Source organism: Pipistrellus hanaki (assembly GCF_964339955.1).
Source record: "Pipistrellus hanaki genome assembly, chromosome: 8".
NCBI lineage: Eukaryota > Metazoa > Chordata > Mammalia > Chiroptera > Vespertilionidae > Pipistrellus > Pipistrellus hanaki.
The window spans coordinates 53256053-53279974 of record NC_140510.1 but is presented as its reverse complement, the minus strand read 5'-3'; the positions used below and the strand labels follow the sequence as shown (position 1 = coordinate 53279974).

Below are 23922 nucleotides of genomic sequence, written 5' to 3'. Positions count from 1 at the left end.
AAACATAATCCCCTCTTTTCCTTTACTGTGTTTTTTCCAGTTGCTATGGCTGCATACAAAATTATATCAAAACTCAGTTGCTTAAAACAACAATAACCATTTATTATCTTTCACAGTTTCTGAGTGTCGGGAATTTGAGAGTGGTTCAGCTGGGCAGTTCTGGCTTGGATCTCGTATGAGTTGTGATCAGACAGCTGGGCCTGGGGCCTCTCGGCCTTCACTGGCTGCCTGGCATCTGTTCTGGGAAGACAAAAAAAGCTGGGTTCGGAAGCAGCTGGGGCTCTTCAGTCACCTCTCTGTAGCACCTCTCAGCATGGTGGCTCCAGGGTAGTCAGAACTCTTAAATGGTGCCTCAAGACTCCAAAAGGAGAGAGAGAGAGAAAGAGAAATAGAGAGAGAGACCATTGACCATATCACCATTTATAACCTATCCTTGGGAAGCCAGGCAATGTCACTTCTGCTGCATCATTGTATAGGTTTGGAAAGTCACACAGGTTTACCCAGCTTCAAGAGAGGAGGGGGCCAAAGCCCTTTCTGTTGGTGGAGAACTGTCAATATGACATTGTGAAAAGAACATCTTGGATGCAAAATATATACTCTCCAACGTTTGGGAAAGGAAATCCGTCACATTGCTTTATTCTTTCTCCAAAGCACTTTACTCTGTGTATTGCCTGTTTCCCTCACTAGAATATAAGCCCTACCAAGTCAGGGCTCAACTATCTTCTTTGCTGCTGGTCAATCTTCTTTGCCACCAAAATCAACGATTAGGGTATAGCCAGAAGGACCTGGGTGTGGCAGTGGAAGTAACACAGAAGTGACACAAACCTGTTGCTAAAGAACAGATGTGAGAAGCTCTATGTGAAGAACCTGGAGCCGAGGAAGTTTGAGGGGATCATGCATCAGGTATGGAGGAGGCTCAGAAAAAGAGGAACTTGACAAAGCCAAAATCCAGAATATTCTGACAGAGAATGACCAACTTACCGGCACACCTGAAGTCTATGAAAAAGTCTCTGACCTCTGCAAGTGGTTTGAGACACAGAAGAAAGTGATCTAAGGCTATTGCTCAAATGAAGAATTGCTGAAGAAGTGTGTTGAGGATTACATAGTAAGAACAGAAGAGAAAGACCAGAGATACCAAGCAATGAAGGCTCATGCAGAAGAGAAACAGCTGGTAAACAAAGAGATCACCCAGCTCCTGAGCAAGGCCGAAGTGGAGGAGGCCTTGGCGTTCTAGGTGAGCCTGAGGAAGGAGCACTAATGCACAAATATATTCATTAGAATAAAATTATTTATAATAGAATGAAAATGGGATAAATAATTAGGGATGGGTTAAATCATGTGCATCCACTGGCTGGAGAAGACCATTGAGCAGAAGACGAAAGAAAATGATGAACTGAGAGAATCTCTGATGATCTCACTTCCAAGATGGAAAGAATCTGACTTGAAAGTTCCTGATTAACATCTGTCTTTCCTTTCTGTATGACTCTTTGTTAAAATAATTCATTTTCTTCTCTCTTAACCTCATTTTTAAACTAGATTGCTTTAAAATGAAGACTAAAAAATTAAGAATATAGGCTTAGGAGTTGTACACATCTAGATTTAAATTCTAAAAATTTCATGTATAGCTGGAGGGCTTAATCTCTCTGAGCTCAGTTTTCTTGTTTATAAAATGGGTACAAAAATTGAAATACTGGCATTGATGTAAGATGGACAGACAGCGTATGCCTGGAAAAAGCACTAGAATGTAATACCTATGTAATTTTAAGTGTAATATAAAATGTACCAAAATCTTATTAGTAAAACTGAAGGACTTACATAATAGACAGATGGAGCAATAAAATAGCACAGATGCTCCAGAGAAAATACAAGTACATATAAAACTATATTATTTGATGAAGACCAAAATACAAAGCAACGAGGGCAGAAGGAAAATTTCAGTAAATGGTTTCAGACTATGGTGAAATATTTGGGAAAAATTAGCTATATGTGTACTTTTCATATGAACACAGGTAAATTTCTTATAAATTAGAGCATTAAATAAACAAGGTAAAACTATATATCAATCAGAATAAAATAAAAGTCAATAGTATGGGATACTGACTTGAGGTAAAACCTCAAATGCAAAACAGCAATAACAGAACCATAGAGAAGAGGTAGAGAGATTCAACTACATAAAAAATTAGGTCTCAAAAAAAAAATTAGGTCTACTATGGTAGTAAATGATATAAAAAATGTAATAAAAAAAATATTTGCATCATTTGTGATAGGCTGAAGGTTAATATATATAAAGAACATTTATAAATCTATAATAAAAATTGTAAACCCTATAAGAGAAAAATAAGCAAAAAGTAGAGCAAGGAATTTCTTAAAGTGTTACAAAGAGCCAGTAAAAAAAAAATAACATAAGAAATCTCATTAATAATAAATCTAAGTAAAATACACATTTTTTTGCTTATCATATTGGAGAACAATCTGAAAGAAAAAGATATGATAGCCATTATTAATGTGCCCTGAGATTGGAAAATTCATATACTGTAGATGAGGGAATTAGAGAAAATCTTAAGAAACTTATACTACATTTATAAACTTGACACATTATTTATAATAATAAAAGCATAATATGCTAATTAGACTAGATATCTTTCTGTACATCCTTCTTCCCGGACAAAGCCGCAGTGGGCAGGGGGACACCACCAGGCCATAGTGGTGGCGGGTGGGGGCCAGGGCCAAGGTCCTTGCATGAATTTTGTGCATTGGGCTTCTAGTCCTTTATAAAAAAAGCCTAATATGCAAATCAACCAAATGTCAAAACAGCCTGCCACTATGATGCACACTGACCACCAGGGGGCAGATGCTCAATGCAGGAGCTGCCCCCAGCCCACAGGCTTCATGCCAGCCAAGGCGGATGCCAGCAGGGTTCCCCCAATTGCCCCACTGGTCACCTCACAGATCGGCCCTGATCATGGCCAGGCCTAGGGACCCTACCCGTGCACAGATTTCATGCACCGGGGCCTCTAGTATTTCTATATGCACTTGTTCTTAAGAAATAGAGATGCAGACAAGCACTGATGCACAAATATATTCATTAAAATAAAATTATTTATAATCGAATGAAAATTGGAAAAATAATTAGGGATGGGTTAAATTATGGTACAACTAAATTATGGTTAGATACATTTTGAAGAAAAGTTAAGGGAATGAAGAAATGTTCATCATAAAAATTTTAAAAGAATAAAATACTATACAATTTTCTAAACCTCTATATCATAATCTAATTTTTAGTGGTTGTTTTTTTCTCAGAGGTAATGGAGTTTTGGGTAACCCCATACTCAGGGGTTATGGATAAGTTTCATTTTCTCCTTTGCATTTTTCAGTATTACTTCAAATTCTCTATAATAACTATATGCATATTTATATTTAGGGAATGTGCAAAAAGGCTGCCTTTCAAATCCTGTTAAGTACTAGTAAAATTATGAAAGGCACATGCAGGTGGTCTCAAGTATATAAATACAAATATTCTTAAATAATTTTAAAGAAAAGTAAAACAATAGACAGTCTGAAAAGAAAGAATTGTAGTCCCTTTGGCAAGCAATGGACAACCTGAGAAAGGTCATAGGCAGGATGCGATAAGAGCAGCAGTTGAGAGGAATTGCTTGGGGGGGTTCTAACAGCAGGTAGGGAAGGGTGACTCAGATTCGGCAGTGGTAGACAGACTGGCCAGAAGGGACTGATACTGACTTATTACCAGGGATAAAAAGGAAAGTGCTTGGAGACTGGGAAGGGAACACAGAGAAATGGAGCCAAGAATTCAATTATTTTTTCTGAATATAAGAAATACACACAACTATTACATAGATTTTGAAATAATATGGGAAGATAAAAATAAGAAAAGCAAAAAATAAATAAATAAATAATAAATAAATAAATAAAAAAACAAAAAAACCCGGAAGTGCCAGTTTATAGAAACATGGAAATTTGGAGGAAAAACTTGTTTGAAAGAGATGTTAATTTCTAAACCTGAGTCAAGTTTGTGCCAATAGGATATTAAAGATATATTTAAATATCTCCCTTAGTTTTTATTATGTAACCAGACGCTGGATGCATGAAGATTCGTGCTAGAATGGGCTTTCCTTTCTCTGGCTGTCGGCACTGCCTTTCCAGTCCGGCCCAGCCCCTTTCCGCTCAGGCCCGGCCTTCCCACCCTGCCCAGAGCCCTGAGGGACGGGGGTGGGGCAGAACGCCTGCGTCATCGCCATGGTGACAGGACACAAGCATCCCATCACTTAGTCATTTTTGTTGGGTTAATTTGCATATCACTTCTGGTTGGCTGGTAGCAGAGGTACAGTCAATTTACATGTTTGTCTATTATTAGGTAAGATATGCAACTATAGTAAAAAAAATCAAATAGGAAAGTAAGGTACACATTAATATCAAATCTCCTACTAAATTTCCCATAACTCCCATAAGTCTTCACTAGTAACTTACTCTTTACTAGTAACCACCTTCAATCATTTTGGCCCAATACAATTCTTTGTCCATGAGCCAAGCACTGCGACATTTCTGAGATTTCACCATCCATGCAGCATTGCAGTATTATTGGTAATCTGGCTCATGTGAGCGCTTGAAACTTCATGGCATACTTAGAAAATTATCTGTGGCCCGAAAGAGGTTATAACCTGACGGACTTTGGTATCTTGGCTCATAAAATGGCAAGGATGGAGTATTTTGCTTTTTATGGAGATTTTCCACTGTGATTCATTTTTGAGGGCAGAATTCAGACAGTTGTTGACTATCTCATTAAAGAAAAATCGGGTGTTTATTAAGTGAATGTAGCTGGCGTTACACATGAAAACACAGTGAAGGAACAATCGGTACTTTCAGAGCAAGGGCTAAGTTATTTTCTGACAACTCTGGTAAAAGTTCATGGGAGTTAGGTTGGGACCCCGCAAAGCTGCCTGCCGGCTAAAGACATTTATGTCAGACCAAATTCAGGAAAAAGCTTGTTGCAGAAAGGGACACTGAAGCTCCGCTTGATTTAACACCCACCCCCACCTTCATTTTTTAGAAACTGTTTATTTTCTGTCAGCCTTATTTCCATTTCATGCTTAAGCGTCTGTAGAAGAAAAGCTTAAGAGCATTCGGGGATTGCTCTTACCCATCCCATGGCCTGAGCAGTGGGGGCTGCAGACCCGTTCTCAGTGGAGAACCGCTGAGCGGGTGCAGACAGCACCTGCGCCTGCAGACCAGCCTGTGAGCTCAGGGTGAGCAGCACTGCACCCCGGAACTGGAGCAGTCCATGCCATGCACCCCGAAATCCCTCCTGGCCACAGCTTTCACTGCATGGCCTGCTCTTCCTTCCCAGTCTCTGCACGGTCCCTGCAGAAGGAAGATGGGGTGTGACCTCCCGCGGGTGCTCACGGGAGATTGCGGTGCACTGGTGCAGAGCCTCCCGGGCGAGCCTGCGCCACGTCACGCCGTGCGTGACCTCCCTATGGGGATGGCAGTGGCCACGCAGCGCCGGGGGCCTGTGTTACACAGAGTCCCGGGAGGCAGGCGAATGGGCCTCCTCTGCCATAGACTGGTGGTTAGCCGTGGGGCCAGGTGCCACAGGAGCCATGGCTCCCAGAGGCCGCGGAGCCTGAGGTTCCCTGAGGTTCCAGGAGGGAAGCAGCAGCAATAGGAGGGCCTCCAGGGCAGCAGCACGCCTCCGCGCAGCTCGCTGGCCGGTATTCCTGCAGAATGTGACATCAGCCGGGCTTTCAGTGACATGAGCTGCCAGCCAAAGATTCACCCAGGCTCCCTTCTGATTTATGAGGTAATGACATCACTTTTCCTTTCGCAGATGACTGCTCCGTGTGGAAGTCAAGGTTGGTGCTACTTAAGGAGGTTTCTGCTGCAAAAAGAATAGGGTCCATCCTGCTCTTTAATTTGCAGGACATCAAGGGCTCCGGACCTTGCGGAAATGCCCCTGGAAGGGGCAGCAGGAACCCAGAACAACATGGGGAGGTAGCACGGAAAAGCTAGCCACTTCTAATTTATAATCATAAGACACTTTTTATGCAATTTTGCAAAGATGCCTTTTACATACATGTTTTTACTTTGACTGCTAAATAGACATATAGTAACTTGATACTGGAATGCTACTTGCCACTTAAATCAAGGTGCCTGTTTTAAAGAACCGCGTTAAGTCTGGGGAATGTCTCTGTTCCCCAGTTTTCTCAACTCACTGTGAAATGGGACTATTACCTACGTCACTGGCTTTATGTAAGAACTAAAAAAGGTCATACTGCTAGCTACTGGGAACAGTGACTGACACATAGTAAGCACTCAAGAAGCTATATTGTTACCTGTTTTCTATCTATGCGTATCTCTGCATTAAATCTCGAGGTAACAGACACGTTTTCTTGCATTGAGGAGGAAAACTGTGTCTGGGTTTCCAAACAAACAAGAAGAAATCTTGCTTTTAAATGTATTTTCCTAACAGCTTGCAGATAGCCATGGCTGTGGTGGAGCTTATACTTAAGGCTGTGCTTGTTTTTAAGAAAACTTGCCTTGTGTTTAAAGCTTGGCAGATAACTCAGTTCTGATTCTGTTTATGTCTATTTTTCTCTCATTTTTTTTTCCTCTAAAATGCACAAGCAGCATATAATCGATTTCTCTTTCTCTCCCTTTCTCTCTCCCTCTCCCTCTCCCTCTCTCCACACGCACACAGGCGCACACACTCACATTCCCTTTTCTTCAACACGCACATACGAGCATACGCACTAGTTTTCATTTTATTTTTTTAATCCCCAAAGGATTCACGGAGCTGGCTGTGTGCAACTGCTGTGTTTTCCACTAAATTGGCAGTTACCTACTGTCTGGAGTTGCTAGGAGAAGGTGAATAAGCATGACTATAACTATAGCAACAATAACAACCTGTGGAGCTCTGTGGTCTGTCTCCTGTAAGGCTCTGTATGTTATTTTCTCATTGTTGTCATTGATGTGTGTTTGCATTTTTGTGAGCGCATGAATCGTTTTTTTTCAACGGTTGGTTCCGAGATCAATTAAGAGACAAAAACCCTGGCATTTAAAACAGGCACTTTTTCTCTCTCGGGGTGGTGCTGCCGATACTGATTCCTGCCATCTGTTTTCTCATTCCATCCTGCCCTCCTTCCATTGGCAGAGAGGAATTCAGCTCCTTCTGGTGCGCTCAAGTCATTCACGTTTTCTCTTGTGCAGAGCAGACCTCGTAAACTGTAGGAATTCTGATGTGTTTCAGTGCAGGGAGCCGTGCAACAGACGAGCTGCTGGTAGGGAGGTCCGGAGAGCTCAGTCGGTCAGTGGTACAGTTGCAGGCTCCCATGTGCGGATTGTTCCTGTGAGGTCAGAGGATCTGTTTACACGGCTGTCTGCTTTTGGGGGAGGGGGTGGTGGGGATGTGTGGTGAGCAGTGGCGATGCCTGTCAGAGTCAATAGCCGTTCTGGCAGAGGTCGCCCTCAGCTCTGTAAGCCATGCTCTGATAGATAAGAGATGCAACTGTGTCGCTGAGATGTGTAGTGGACTGAGGAATGCTTGTTCTGGCTGCTGGCACTGACTGTAACTGTATTGCCCTAGGAGTGTCATCATGGGGTCTACTGCTACAGAAATCGAAGACCTGGAGAACGCCACTTTTAAATATCTCATAGGAGAACACACCGAAAAGATGTGGCAACGCCTGAAAGGAATGTGAGTAAGCTCTCTGCTTGGTTCTGTGTTTTTTATTTCTCACCCCAAAATTTGACTATTAGCGTGACTCACGTTGCTGGTACTCTCTGACTTTGTGGACTAGTGTTTTCCTTTAGAAAGACCCCCCCTCCCCCTCCCCCCCCCCTTAAGAAAGAAAACGTGCCAGTCTCAGCTAACAACCTGCCTGGAAGAAAAACATTTTTTTTTTTTTTTTTCACCTGTATGTTTTGTGTAAAGTAAGGCAACTCCCTGAAGAAAATAATTCACTTCACTGTTATACTCCGTGGCTTCTTTTATGCTTCCGAACGTGTTTAGATATGCAGAAAAGTATCAGGAAAACTGCTTGCCAGGGCACTTACAGACATAAAAATTTTATCGGGTAAATAGAGAGATTACTACTGGTACTTGTTTCTCTGTGATTACCTTTTGAAAAAACAAGGAGAGGATTAATATGGTAATAAACTGGAGAGTTTGGTTTTAAATTAAACATTTCACACTTTGTGAGAGTACAGAATAGCTCATGAGGTAGAATAGACCTTAGGGAGGTGAGTCAAGAGATGTGTTTACCCTAAACATGAAATGTAAGTAGCTGAGTCAAACTTTAATTGAAATTCTGTTCACTTTGCTATGTAAACGACATTTAAGTGTTTTGCCCTGCGTATTGCTATTATTCCTGGTTAGTGTTTCAGCACACTATGTTTACATGCTTTATTTTAATTATATTATAATTTAAGTATCTGATTTAAAAATTGGATAAAGATATGTATGTGAATATTTACAGTTACTTAGCATACTTGCATATTTCAAATGGAAATATATTTGCCTTTCTATGAAAATAGCTGAAGGAATCCTATACCATGTGAAATAGAGATTTTCTAGTATTCATGTCTAATGCTGGGTTTATATACTATTTTATAAAATGCAACATCTTAGTAAGCTAAGTGTCGCTGTATTGATATCTTAAAAGAAAAAAATTATATCAAACTTTGTTTAGAGGTAAAATACCCTCAGCTTTTCTCCATTTGAATCTACTTAATGATGTTCATATATTTAAATAGTCTTGCCTGCATATTTTCTCACACTTGAAGTAATACATGGCATTACAGTGCACTGGTATAACAGCACAGTAATAGTGCAAACAGCATTTAACAGAGACTAACTTTTAAAAAGGAAGCCATCTTTACATCATTTGAATAAATTAGATAAATATGTTCCAAGAACCATTGAAGATTTAGAAATTTCAGTTTTTGGTTGTTCTCTAGGTAAACAATCCCACAAAACAAATAATAACTTATTTAGTTAACATAGATGAAAATTAAACATTGGCAATCATCAGATAATTTGTGTCCTAACCTAATGAGTGGATAGACATCTGTATAGGACAAATTATATCCCATATTTCAAGTTATTTTAGATTTTCTTCCCTTTTAGTAGAATAGGATGTGTTTATTTGGTTTATATTTGTTTTATTTTTTTTATATAGTCACTTGAATGTATGAAGATTTATGGTAGTGATTTATATATATGTCTTTAAGAAATTTGAAAAGTGACTTTGTGTTTATCTAACATTTTAGTGCAAAGTTAACTGACTTTCACTTTTTCAATTGACTTCAAAGATGAAGCTGTCATTCTGTTTCAGGAGAGGCTGATATAGTCAACAGCAGAGCTTCTTGACTTGATATTCAACACTGATGTAGGATATACTAATATATTTACATACTAAGTAAATTTTGAGTTATGTTCACACAGAGCAACTGATTTGACCATTTAGGGGAAAATTACTGATAACTAGGTATTTTAAAAAATACATTTTTATTGATTTCAGAAAGGACTAGAAAGGGAGAGAGAGATAGAAACATCAATGATGAAAGAGTCATGTATTGGGTGCCTCTTGCATGCCCCACACTGGGGATGGAGCTGCATGTGCCCTGACTGGAAATTGAACTGTGACCTCCTGGTTCATAGGTCAAGGCTCAGCCACTGAACCATGCCAACTGGGCTGATAACTAGGTTTAAAAAAATTATTACTAAACTGATTGAAATGACTAATCATTTTTGCATGAAAGAAAGAAGGAATTTACATTTTGATACAATTACTTTAACTTGTACTTTGACTTAAGACATTTCTAGTATTCTAGGATTACAATTGTCAAAACAAGTAGCTCTAAATCTAAAGTCTGCATGACTAATGACAACTAAATTGTGTAATTATGGTTTTTTGTATAGTCTACATTCGAAACAGTGATATGAGGGACTCCCTGTTCCATTGCTGAAACTGTCTTGCCTATTTAACGTGTAATATTGACTCAAATAGAATTTTAGCTATCAAAATTGCTAATGCTAGAATTCCACTTATAAGTATTGGCAATTAAAATTTTGCTACTCATGAAAGCTATGAAACAATTTTGCAATAATTTTTCACTTTGGTAAGATAGATTGAATAAAGGCCTTTAACTGTGTGTCTGAAAAGTGGTTTTTTGATCTTCTAGTGTATCTAACTTTACAAATATATTATTTCAACAGAATATTTTATTTTTAAGTGTATTTTCAATATGTGCATTTTAGAGGTGAGATAAAAATACAGACAAAGGTTAATATACGGTTTATTCAAGTATACCTTAACTATGGAAAGCACAAGTCACTATAGGTAGATAATATAAAAAATATTTTTATAGGTATTATCATATAACATAACATTTTAGAACACTTTATTTTGAGTCCATAGAAAGAATATTTAAATCTCATAATACATGCAAAAAACGTTAGTAAGCTAAGTTCAAATATCAATTCTTCTCTACTATTTATTTATTTATTTTTACAAATTTTCTCTACTATTCTTTCATGAAAGAAAGAATATAATACTTAATTGGGACACCATATTCAGTATTGTGCTAAGAAATCTCTTCTTCCTCTGTGGGAAGAAAGGTGAAACAGTTTTCTTATTTCTGATATAGACTTGTATACTTTATTCTATTAACCTTCTTTTTACTGTCATGACTTTCAATCCACCATCTACTACTAATTTCTTACTCAGTCTGACCATGGAGATTCTATACTTTGACTCACCATCTGTGATGGTAGAAATGTTAACAAATGACTATGGCATCATGTTCTTCATTAACTACATTTAAAAAGAATCATATATTTGTTTGTAGTTATCAATTGTTTAGGACTTGCAAAACATTTCCTATTTCTTCAGCCATCTCAACACCTAATGAAATTCCAGAAGACTCCCGTGACTCTGAAACCTGCTTGCTTCCTACACGTTATGAAAAATTTTCTAACACATCTTTGTAAAGATTGTAAGTTATTGATTTCCATGAGGGAAGTTGATTTGAAAATTTCATATTTGTTTTCATCTATGTGCAGTGTTTTAAAATTAATTTTAGAGATGATCCTTTTTTGTATCATAATACTATTGTTTTTTTTTCTTTGTTAAAAGTAAAATAGTTCTACAACTGTGGGTTAAAAAAAATCAAGCATAGCCGAAACTGGTTTGGCTCAGTGGTAGAGCGTTGGTCTGCGGACTGAAAGGTCCCAGGTTGATTCCGGTCAAGGGCATGTACATTGGTTGTGGGCACATCCCCGATGGGGGGTGTGCAGGAGGCAGCTGGTCGATGTTTCTTTCTCATTGATGTTTCTAGCTCTCTATCTCTCTCCCTTCCTCTCTGTAAAAAATCAATAAAATATATTTAAAAAAAAATCAAGCATAGTATTTAAAACATTGGGCTGCTCTTTCCAACCAGTGCCACTGTTCTAAGAATTCAGTCTAAGGGGTGACAACATTTAAAAAAAAGTGTGATCCAGTAGAAATTCCAGTGAAAGTCACATGGCATTATAGCCAAAAGTAAGTCAGAATGTTGTCTTCGTTGTTCAACACAAGAGTGGAAAGTTGGAACTGTTCAAACCATAAACTAATGGCAAAAATGTGATATTCACATTAGCACTTATTGCCAATTCCTTTTATAGAAGTAGGACTAGAACATTTGGGAATTTCATAATTAGAAACTAATTAATATATAATTAATTTTACATGAATAGAACATTCCCCCTATCTCTCCCAATCCAGACAAATGTTCCAACAGTAAGGTCTGGAGTTGTGAATGCAACAGTTGAAGGACTGGAAGTTAAGCTTCTCCCCACTCTTTGATTGGTGGGAAACATGATCTTCAGTAGTGGAAGAATAAAACATTAAGATGCGGAGAGTGAAGGAGAAAGGAGTTGCTGTACAATAATCCTATAACTCATTTCAATGAGCTGTTGTGATGGAAGAAGACAGTGTATGGTACGGTTTTGGATGAAGCAGTCCTAAACTTGTCATCACCAAGAAGATGTAGCAGAAATACATATTTAGAATGAAAATGGCATAACTCATTTCAATGAGCTCTTGTGATGGAAGAAGACAGTGTATAGTACTCTACCCTTGTAAATGGCACACACTGCTTCTGTAAAGAGACATCCTTCCGATACTTGCTGCCTTTTCAAATATGCATACCCTTGATGGCCTGGGAGATTTCAAGTGTGCTCTTATAGTGAACAGGGAGATCTGAACCTCTTGGTTTGCATGATTTTGTGAGGTTTTCTGGGTAAAAAGTAAATCGTTTTCAGAGGCCACATCTGGCTGCTTTCTGGAAGAGCCATTTGCTTCTGGATCCCCAACACTTGTATAGTACCTGGCACCTAGGAGAACGTGCAACAGATACTTTAAAACCAGTCAATGAATTAATAAAATTCTTATTCTTATAATGGCTCTAACTACAAATTTAGAAGATAAGTGAGGCTGCCAAAATAGGGCCTAAAGCTAGGTTGGAGGAATGAAGGTAGATTCACAGCTAGAATAGGGAGAGAGAAGATGGAAGTAGTGTTTGCTTATAATCTACTAACTGTCAGAACCTTCCAGATATAGCATATTTGTATTCTTATTTACTTTTTCAACAATTTCTAGAGGCAGGTATTCTAAGTTGATTAAATAATGTCAGGTGGAATTTGGATTTTAGACACATCTGCTTCCAAAACAAAAAAAGAGAGGTCATTCTCAGAATGCTTATCTAGAAAGGTCACTAGAAAAGGATCTAGACTGATGCTTCTTCAAACTTAGTACACGGTAGGCAGACTCTTTGCCCCCTCAGACATGTTCATATTCTAATTCCCTGAATCTGTGAAGATGTTATATCCCTATAATCTTATTCATTTTTCAAGTAATTTTCTTGTCATAATCAGTGGAAAGAAGAGGGTTGTCAAGATGCGAAGAGTTTCTCTTAGCTCAGTGGAAGTGGTCTCACCAAATCCCCAGGGTCCTCTTCACAGAAGAGAGGATTTACCTTCTCTCGGGAGGGAGTCGTGTAGGAGAGAGAGCTGAGGAAAAGGAATGGGATGGCCTTGAGCAATTCACTGATAGAAAAATTGCCTGGGTGGATTCAGTCAGCATCTTTAGTTCGGCATCTTGTAGTTGCCTTGGAATGAAATTTGGGATTCTATAACCATGTATGACCCAGGGCTAGTCTTAATTTCTGAATCATTCGGCTTGGAAATTACTCTTTAGATCTTTCCTTATCACAGTCTGTGTCTGGTTGACAAGGGAGTTTACTTCCAAGTAATTACTATAGTCCCATAATTTTCCTTTTGCCCACTCATTTTAGAAAATATAAAATTGCCATTATGTTAATAGGTTATATCTTTTATTCTAGCATTTTAATAATCTAATCAAATGCATATATTTGAACAAGTCTGAGTCCCATGCAAAAGGACTGTGTTATAAACATTTTAGATATGAAAGGAATCCTTCATTAACATAATTAAACAGATGACAGTGTTAAAGACTCATGAGAATCATCATATTCCAAATATCAGGTTTGAGCAAGTACCTGGCACAAATAACTGTTAATTGTTAAGAAAATACATGAAAATGACAATAGGTCAACAGAGGCATGTAAATGAAACATTACATGATTTCTTTGTTAAACTATTACTTTCTTGAAGTTGTTTAAAGAGATATATTTCATAAAATACTTAAATATATAAAATTTTATTAAAACAGGTTCAGAAAAGAATCACTGCAGATAATTTCTGCAAAATTTTTATATTTATAGCTATTCCAATAATTTTATAAGTCATAAAAATGTTCTAAAATCTCTAATGTGTGATTAGAGAATGAAGTCGACAGGGCAAGAAAACAGGTCAACCTTAAACACTGAATAAGTGTGGAGAATCAAAGGATTCTTGGAACTTTGTACATTAGTCAGGTCCTTGATTACTTAGAAGAAAATAAAAATGAACTTATTAGCAAAGCAGCAGTATGCTGACTTTGATCCACTTAAAGCTGGACTTTCTAAGCCTTGGTTCGAAATAAATTGCATTTGGAGCAAGATAAGGAAAAAACCAAACAAGTTGGGCATCAATCAGATTTTGGTTAACCTAAATATTTTTAAATTACCTCACATTTAAATCATAGTTGTAATCATACTTTATAGCATTTTTTTGTGCTTTATAATTTCTAAAATATTTTTCTTTTGTATGATTGAGCCCAATTAACCCCATTTTTCTTTTTTGATGAAGAAACATTCAATGACTGACCAATGTTTCACAATGAGTAAAGGGAGGGCCATATTGTTAGGTCCATAGTTATTTCATTAAACACTGACAGATAATTCAGTTTAACAGCCAGGACTCACTAAAAAGCCTGACCTTTCAGGAGTTAGAAACTCTTCTCTTGTGTTGATTATTCCAAATCCTGCCATCTGCTTGCCTCGTTCTGCATCCTCAGAGCCGAATACCAAGGGGAGTTATCACTTGGTGTGTGCGTTAGATGTCAGAAACTCTCCAGTTTTATTTCTCTCCTCCTCTAGACACGGACTGCCACTACGCCTTTAATTAATTAATTAATTAAAACAACGATTAAGCTGGTATTTGCAAGCAAATTAGACTTTTCCTAAGCCCTCATGTTGTTTCAGAGCTTGGACCCTTACAGAATTATTCTAATTTTTATTTTTGCCTTTGGTATGCCACTGTGTGGTAGAAACATCTGGGTGTTTGTCCTTGAAGATTTTTATTTACTAATAAGAATAAAGGCAGGAATTCTAATGGAAAAAATGTAGGTATTGGAAACTGGCCGGAGTGGTTCAGTTGGTTAAAGCATCATCCTGTTGTGGGTTTGATTCCTACTTGGACATGTACAGGAGGCAACTGATTGATGCTTCTCTTCCTCCCTCTTCCCCTTCCTTTCTTTCTAGAATCAATGAAAAACATATCCTTGGGTGAGAAGTAAAAAAACCAAAAACACCCAACTAGGTATTTTATTCTTGCTATGCTGCTTCTTCTCTTCTTGTTATAAAGAATTTTGATAATACAATAAGGTTCTTTTTTTTTATTTTTTTTATTTTTTTATTTTTATTTTTATTTTTAAATTTATTTATTTATTTTTTTAAATATATTTTATTGATTTTTTTTTACCCCCTCCCTCCCTCCCACACATCCCCTCCCTCCCCAGAGTTTTGTGTCCATTGGTTGCACTTATATGCATGTATACAAGTCCTTCGGTTGATCTATTATCTCCCCCAGATCTTCCTCCCGTCCCCGCTGTAACTTGACAGTCTACTTGTTGATATACTGTCACTATATCTATCTTATGGTTCACCAGTTTATAATGTTCTTTATTATCCACAAATGAGTGAGGTCATGTGGTGTTTCTCTTTCATTGATTGGCTTATTTCACTCAGCATGATGTTCTCCAATTCCATCCAGGATGCTGCAAATGATGAGAAATCCTTCTTTTTTATGGCAGCATAGTATTCCATTGTGTAGATGTACCATAGTTTTTGGATCCAATCATCTGCTGACGGACACTTAGGCTGTTTCCAAATTCTGGCTATTGTAGATTGTGCTGCTATGAACATAGGGGTGCATATATCCTTTCTGATTGGTGTTTCAAGTTTCTTGGGATATATTCCTAGAAGTGGGATTACTGGGTCAAATGGGAGTTCCATTTTCAGTTTTTTGAGGAAACTCCACACTGTTCTCCACAGTGGTTGCACCAGTCTACATTCCCACCAGCAGTGCACGAGGGTTCCTTTTTCTCCGCAACCTCGCCAACACTTGTCGTTTGTTGATTTGTTGATGTTGGCCATTCTGACAGGTGTGAGATGGTACCGCATTGTTGTTTTGATTTGCATCTCTCGGATAATTAGTGACTTTGAGCATGTTTTCATGTGCTTTTTGGCCTTCCTTCTGTCTTCTTTTGAAAATATTCTATTTAGGTCCATTGCCCATTTTTTAATTGGATCATTCATCTTCCTTTTATTTAGTTGTATAAGCTGTTTGTAGATGTTGGAGATTAAACCTTTATCAGTGGTAACATTTGCAAATATGTTCTCCCACACAGTGGGCTTTCTTGTTGTTTTGTTGATGGTTTCTTTTGCTGTAAAAAAGCTTTTTATTTTGATGTAGTCTCATTTGTTTATTTTCTCTTTAGCTTCCATTGCACTAGGGGTAGTATCAGTGAAGAAGTTCTTTTGGCATACGTCTGAGATTTTGTTGTCTGTGGATGCTTCAAGTATTTTTATGGTTTCCCGTCTGATGTTTAAGTCCTGTATCCATTTTGAGTTTATTTTTGTGTATGGTGTAAGTTGGTGATCTAGTTTCATCTTTTGCATGTATCTGTCCAATTTTCCCAACACCATTTATTGAAGAGACTGTCTTGACTCCATTGTATATTAGTGCCTCCTTTGTCAAATATTAATTGAGCATAGTGATTTGGGTTGATATCTGGGTTCTCGATTCGATTCCATTGATCTATGTGTCTGTTTTTGTGCCAGTACCAGGCTGTTTTGAGAACAGTGGCTTTGTAATACAGTTTGAAGTCTGGTATTGAGATACCTCCTACTTTACTCTTCTTTCTCAGGATTGCTGTGGCTATTCGGGGTCTTTTATTGTTCCAAATGAACTTTTGGAGAGTTCTTTCTAGGTCAGTGAAATATGCCGTTGGTATTTTAATGGGGAGTGCATTGAACTTATAGATTGCTTTAGGAAGTATGGACATTTTGATGATGTTGATTCTACCAATCCATGAACATGGTATGTTCTTCCATCTGTTTACATCTTCCTCTATTTCTTTTTTCAGTGTCGTGTAGTTTTCCGCGTATAGGTCCTTTACTTCCTTAGTTAAGTTTATTCCTAGGTATCTTAATTTTTTTGGTGCGATCGTAAATGGAATTGCTTTTTTAGTCTCTGTTTCTATAAACTCACTGTTGGTGTATAGAAATGCCATAGATTTCTTGGTGTTAATTTTGTATCCTGCTACATTGCCAAATTCATTTATTAAGCCAATTAGTTTTTTAATGGAGTCTTTTGGGTTTTTTATATACAATATCATGTCGTCTGCAAATAAGGATAACTTTACTTCTTCTTTTCCAATTTGGATGCCTTTTATTTCCTCCTCTTGTCTAATTGCAATGGCTAGTACTTCCAGTACTATGTCAAAGAGGAGTGGCGATAGTGGGCATCCCTGTCTTGTTCCTGTTCTTAGAGGGAATGGTTTTAGTTTTTGCCCATTGAGTATGATGTTGGCTGTGGGTTTATCATATATAGCTTTTATTACGTTGAGGTATGATCCTTGTACTCCCACCTTGTTAAGAGTTTTTATCAGGAAAGGGTGTTGGATTTTATCAAATGCTTTTTCTGCATCAATTGATATGACTATATGATTTTTATCTTTCAACTTGTTTATGTGATGTATCACGTTTATTGATTTGCGGATATTGTACCAACCTTGCATTCCTGGTATAAATCCTACTTGGTCATGGTGTATGATCTTTGTGATGCTCTGCTGGAGCCGATTTGCTAGAATTTTGTTGAGGATTTTGGCATCTATGTTCATGAGGGATATTGGCCTGTAATTCTCTTTCATTGAGTTGTCTTTATCGGGTTTTGGTATTAGGGTGATGCTGGCTTCATAGAAGGAGTTTGGAAGTGTTCCTTCCTCTTGAATTTTTTGGAATAGTCTGAGGAGGATAGGTTTTAGTTCTTCCTTGAATGTTTGGTAAAACTCTCCTGTGAAGCCATCTGGCCCTGGGCTTTTGTTTGCTGGAAGCTTTTTGATGACTGTTTCAATTTCTTCCCAAGTCACTGGTCTATTGAGATTTTTAGATTCTTCCTGATTGAGTTTTGGCAGTTTGTATTTTTCTAGGAATATGTCCATTTCCTCCAGGTTGTTCAGTTTGTTGGAATAGAGTTGTTCGTAGTATTTTGTAACAATCCGTTGTATTTCGGTGGGGTCTGTTGTTATTTCACCTCTTTCATTTCTGATTTTGTTTATTTGGGTCCTCTCTCTTTGTTTCTTGGTTAGCCTGGCTAGAGGTCCATCTATCTTGTTTATTCTTTCAAAGAACCAGCTCTTGGTTTTGTTGATCTTATGTATTGTTTTTTTGGTCTCTATGTCGTTTATCTCTGCTCTGATTTTTGTTATTTCCTTCCTTCTGCTTACACTGGGTTTTTCTTGTTGCTCCTTTTCTAACTCTTTGAGTTGTAGAGTTAGATCATCTGTTACTATTTTTTCTAGTTTTTTGCAATAGGCTTGTAAGGATATGAACTTCCCTCTCAAAACTGCTTTTGCTGTGTCCCAAAGATTATGGATTGTTGTGCTTTCGTTGTCATTTGTTTCCAGGATGTTTTTAATTTCTTCCTTGATTTCTCTGGTAACCCAGTCCTTGTTTAATAGCAAGCTGTTTAGTCTCCATGTGTTTGATTTCTTTGGATTATTTTTATTGTAGTTAATTTCCAGTTTTATGCCATTATGGTCTGAGAAGATACTTGATATGATTTCTATCTTCTTGAATTTGAAGAGACTTTGCCTATGTCCCAGAATGTGGTCTATCTTTGAGAATGTCCCATGTGCACTTGAGAAGAATGTATATTCTGTGGCTTTTGGGTGGAGTGTCCTGAAGATGTCAATTAATTCCATCTGGTCTAGTGAGTCATTTAGGATTGATATTTCTTTGCTGATTTTTTGTTTAGATGATTTGTCGAAGGGTGACAGTGGGGTATTAAAATCTCCTACTATGATTGTATTGCTATTAATCTCTCCCTTAATGTCCTCTAGCAGTTTTTTAATGTATTTGGTTGCTCCTGTATTGGGTGCATATATATTTACCAGGGTTATTTCTTCTTGTTGGATTGTTCCCTTTAGTATTATGAAGTGGCCTTCATTATCTCTTGTTATGTCCTTCACTCTGAGATCTAATTTGTCAGATATAAGTATTGCTACCCCAGCTTTTTTTTCATTTCCATTTGCCTGGAAAACTTTTTTCCATCCCTTCACCCTCAGTCTGTGTGCATCTCTTTTTCTGAGGTGGGTTTCTTGTAGACAACAGATGTATGGGTCTTGTTTTCTTATCCAATCTGTTACCCTATGTCTTTTGATTGGAGCATTTAATCCATTTACATTTAAGGTTATTATTGATAGGTACTCATTTGACGCCATTTTTATTCTATACCCGTGTTCCTTCTTCATTTCTTATTTCTTTATTTTTACAGTAGACCCTTTAGCATTTCTTGCATTGCTGGTTTGGTGGAGATAAATTCCTTCAGTCTTTTTTTGTCTGTGAAGCTCCTGATTTCCCCTTCAATTTTGATTGATAGCCTTGCTGGGTACAGTATTCTTGGATTCAGACCCTTCCTTTGCATGACTTTGTATATTTCATCCCATTCCCTTCTGGCCTGATAAGTTTCTGTTGAGAAATCAGTTGCTAGTCTGATGGGGGTTCCTTTATATGTAACTTTCTGTCTCTCTCTGGCTGCTTTTAAGATTCTTACTTTGTCGTTGTTGTTTGCCAATTTAATTATAATGTGCCTTGGAGTCTGTCTTCTGGGATTCATTTTGCTTGGGACTCTGCGGGCATCTTGGATTTGTGTGGGTTTTTTCTTTTCTATTTCAGGAAAGTTTTCTGTCATTATTTCTTGAAATACTTTTTCCATGTCTACCTCAGTTTCCTTTCCTTCTGGAACCCCTATTATTCGAATATTATTTTGTTTTGTTTTGTCCCAAAGCTCCCGTAGGCTCTCCTCCTGCTTTTTAATCTTTTTTTCTAGAAGTTGCTCTACTTGGGTATTTTTTTCCATCTTATCTTCTAGCTCACTGATGCGGTCCTCTGCTTCATCTAGTCTACTCTTGATGCTTTCTATTGAGTTCTTCATGGTAGCGATGTCACTTTTCATTTCTTCTTGGTTCTTCTTCAGTTCCTCATGGCTCTCCTTCATTTCCTCATGGTTCTTTCTCATTTCTTCTTGGCTTTTGTCAAATTTCTCTTCCATTCTTTTTAGCCATGCTATGATCATTACTCTGAATTCTTGCTCTGGCAGGCTGCTTACCTCTGGCTCGTTTACTTCCTTTTCTGGTGATGCCTGCTTTTCTTTCAAGTGCGGACTATGTTTTTGTCTCCCCATGGCCTCTCTTTTCAGGATGTCTGGTTATGTGGTATTCCTTCTCCTGCGTTGATTTTGAGGTACAAAATACAACACTACCAGGTACAACACAAGCGGCACTTAACAGGAATGTATTTACAATATTAATAACCTCTAATAAAGGTGACCACTAGAGAAAGGCAACTTAGGGGATAGGAGAGAAGGAATAAAGGTAAAAATAAAATAAAGAAAAATTAAAAAAAAAAAAATTAAAAAAAAAATTAAGTAAATTAAAAAAAAAAAGAGGGATAAAGAGATAGAAAAAGAAGAAGAAGAAAAAAAGTAATGACAAAATGAAGTTGTAAAACAGGGAAAAAAAGAAGAGGGAGAGAGAGAGAGAGAAAGAGAGAGAAGAAGCAAACTAAAAGAGAAATGGGAAACAAACTATATATATGTGGAGAAAATTGCCATAGAAAAACCTCTGGACCCAGCCAATGCCAGTAACAATACTTGGAGATTAATACAAACTACAATATCCACTATTATTAAGTAAGGCTATGATATACAGAAGTAAAAGAAACAAACAAAAACAGAGGATTTAAAAAAAAATACAAAGCAACAATAACAATACAGGAATAAGCATAACAATTTCACTAAAAGGCATAAAAATTCACAATAATCAACCTTCACACATACAATGCGAAAAGGATAGAGGGGAGAATGGATTTTTTTTTTTTTAACTAGTTAATATAGTGCAGAGATTGGTATTTATACACTTGGATCAGGGGTTGGAACTTAGGTCTATAAGTATAGTGAGAGCTTTAGCAGGGGGTATAGAGAGAGAATAGAGGAAAAACTAAAGCCGGAAAGGGATAGGATAAACTGTAGACTAAAGGGTAAAGTTTAGTAAGAGAGTGATAGTGTAAAGGTTGAGTTGAGATAGGGTTGAATGATGCTATAGTAGAGATTAAAATAGAATGAAGGTTACTCCCAATGTAAAATAAAGAAAAAATAAAATGGTACTAGAGAGAGAAAAAAAAGAAAAGAAAAAAAAATAAATAAAAATTTTTTTTAAAAAAATTGCAAAATAGCAGTAGTAATAGTGATAGAGATTGAAAAATGTAATAATTGAAAAGGTAAAATCAAGTAAGGAAAAAAGAAAAAAAATTGTTTCTTAAGTAAAAGATATGAAAAATGAAAATTAAATAAAAGATGTAAAAAATGAAAATAAAATAAAGTATAGCAAAATTAGCATAAAAATGACCAGTACTGGTCACTCACTTCCTCAGTTAATGTGTTTGGCACTTCTGATTCTCGGACCAGACAGTCTTGCAGTTCCCAGCTTTCCACTGCACCTCAGTTTTGTAAGGTAATCCTTAATTTTTAGTAGACTATATCTTAGATATTTGTGTCCATTTATTTTTGATTAATTAAAAGACAAAAGAAAAGAAAGGAAAAAAAAAAAAAAAAAAAAGAGAAAAAAAAAAAAAAAAAAAAAGGGCAGTTTGTAATTCAGCTCTTAGGTGTCAGTGTTTCCGGTTTGACCTCCCAGTCTTTTTGGTTGCTCTGGCCTTCTTTCTCTATGGCTCTAGCTGGCAGGGTGCCAGCTGGCTCCCAGACTATCTCTTCTGGCTCCGATCCCTTGTTTCCAGGGAGGCACTTTCTCCCTGCAAATTCCGCGGATATGCCCAACTAGGCTGTTCTTCCCTAGTATTCCGAAGCTAGGGGGTGAAGGGGATCAGGAGCCGAGGTGTCCAGATGTTCCGCCCTTGGCGGGACAGCCGCGATTCTTAACACTCTGTCCCGTGTCCCCTGGCTTTTTAAAAAAAAAAAAAAAAAAAAAAAAAAAAAAAAAAAAAAAAAAAAAAAAAAATTCCCGCTTCTGGGGAAGCTTATGCCAAACCCAGCACTAGATGTGGCTGCAGCCTTCTTAGGGCTCAGCTTTGCGGGCGCTGCATGGAGGCGGGGCCGGAACTCCCCGGCTACTGTGGCTGCCAGCACCGCGGGACCGCGATCTCTCAGGCTTTCCCCGCAAACTCTGACCTTTCCGTGGGTGACCGAAGAACTCCTTTGAATCCACGCGCCAGCGCCAACTCAGGCGTCTCAGCTACTGGATGGACCTCTCCGCAGTGGGCTTTCCAGGCCTCAGAGAAGCCACTCCTTTCTCACAGCGCCACCGCCGCTGCCTCTGCCGCCGCCGTGGCCGCCGCTGTGGCAGTGTTGGCCACCCGGCTGGAAATCCTGTCCAGCGGATAGCTGCCTAGCTTCCTTGAAACCTCTGCTGCCCCTCAGCTGCCAATCAACCCTCCCTGAGCGACTCAGATGTTACTTTTATCTGTTCTGGGACCAGAGTCAGAACAAGTCCGACTGTTCGGTCGCCATCTTCCAGCTTTTTTGACAATAAGGTTCTTTTCTGAAGTAAAGTGAGCAGAGTCTTCTCTCTTTTTAAATTAAAAATAATCAAAATATATTTAATTAGACTTTATTTCCCACAGAGAACACAAACTACTTAAAGGCACACAGCATTTTTCCTTTTCCCTTTTTCAAGTGCATTTGAGATGATTATAAGATGGGATAAGGAGCTTCTTTCTAACTTTTAGAACTCTTCTTTTTAAAAAATATTTTATTGATTTTTTTACAGAGAGGAAGGGAGAGGGATAGAGGGCTAGAAACATTGATGAGAGAGAAACATCAATCAGCTGCCTCCCACACAACCCCTACTGGGGATGTGCCCACAACCAAGGTACATGCCTTTGACCAGAATCAAAACCAGTACCCTTCCGTCCCCAGGCTGACACTCTATCCACTGAGCCAAACTGGTCAGGGCACTTTTAGAGTTCTTAAAATCTCCAAGGCCTCCCACTGGTTCCAATATGAAAAAGTGTTTTTATATGTGTGACCCTCTTGATATTTCATCCCCTAGCAAATCTCTGTCTGTTTTAATATATTTCAAGTTTTCCAAAGAGCAGTCTGTTTTCCAGGAAAATTTCCATGCTATCATTTACTATTGCAGTGTACCTCCATTTGTTCATGACTTCCTGCATCCACCATTGGGTTATCCCTTCGGCACAGACCCTGAGCCTGGCCATGCAACTTGCTTTGGCCAATGGGATCTTAGCAAATATGATGCAAGAAAAGACTTGGAAGGGTGTGTGCATTGGGGTTTACGTTCTCTTGCTGCTCTTTGGAACTCTCACACCAGCTTGGAAAGAAGCCTAGTGAAGCCAGCTGGAGAATGAGCATGTGGATGGAGCAGATGTTACGGTTTACCATTGCAGCTGGGGCTCCGTTAGACCATCCAGACCATAAACAACCAGACATGTCAGTAAGGTCATCCTGGAATATTGAACACCCTCAAACTCATGAGGAAATAATAGACTTTCATTGTTTTTGGCTACTAAATGGTGAGATGGTTTGTTGCACAAAAAAAAAGCCAACCCATACACTCCCCAAATCATGCTCTTAGTCTTTACATTTTTCATATAATTCTTTTCTGGCTTCTACAGTTTTATTCCTACTACCACTCTGCTTCTTTTTCTCTCATCATCTTCCATTATTTATTTCTTTGACCCAATCAAAATTTAATATATATTTAAGAGATAAAAATGAAGGCCCTTATTTTCAGAAAGTCAGTCCAATAGAATTCTTCTCCATATTATTTCCATTTGCAATAATATTTATTCCAATAAATGACCCCTCAGTGGCCTGTATATTAAAGTTGTATTGTTCTATTTCCCACCAAATAGAAGAGAAACATAGAATAAGGTAAAGAAAAGGCATAGTTGCATAAGAAGAGGTGGTTCGTAGCCTGTTACCCTGGC

At 37.9% G+C, this 23922-nt stretch overlaps 1 protein-coding gene across 2 annotated transcripts in view; it reads left to right on the top strand.

The window, feature by feature from the left end:
• The first annotated feature begins 7246 nt into the window (after positions 1-7246).
• Positions 7247-23922, top strand: part of PDE1A (phosphodiesterase 1A) — a 228859-nt gene continuing 212183 nt past the window's right edge. Inside the window, exons 1-2 of one of the 2 annotated variants that reach the window (XM_084892603.1) lie at positions 7247-7365; positions 7598-7708. In XM_084892603.1, coding sequence (XP_084748729.1) covers positions 7608-7708 — 101 coding nt within the window. In that variant the 5' untranslated portion in view covers positions 7247-7365; positions 7598-7607. The remainder of the gene's footprint in view (positions 7366-7597; positions 7709-23922) is intronic. The other variant, XM_084892606.1, reaches the window with a different exon arrangement.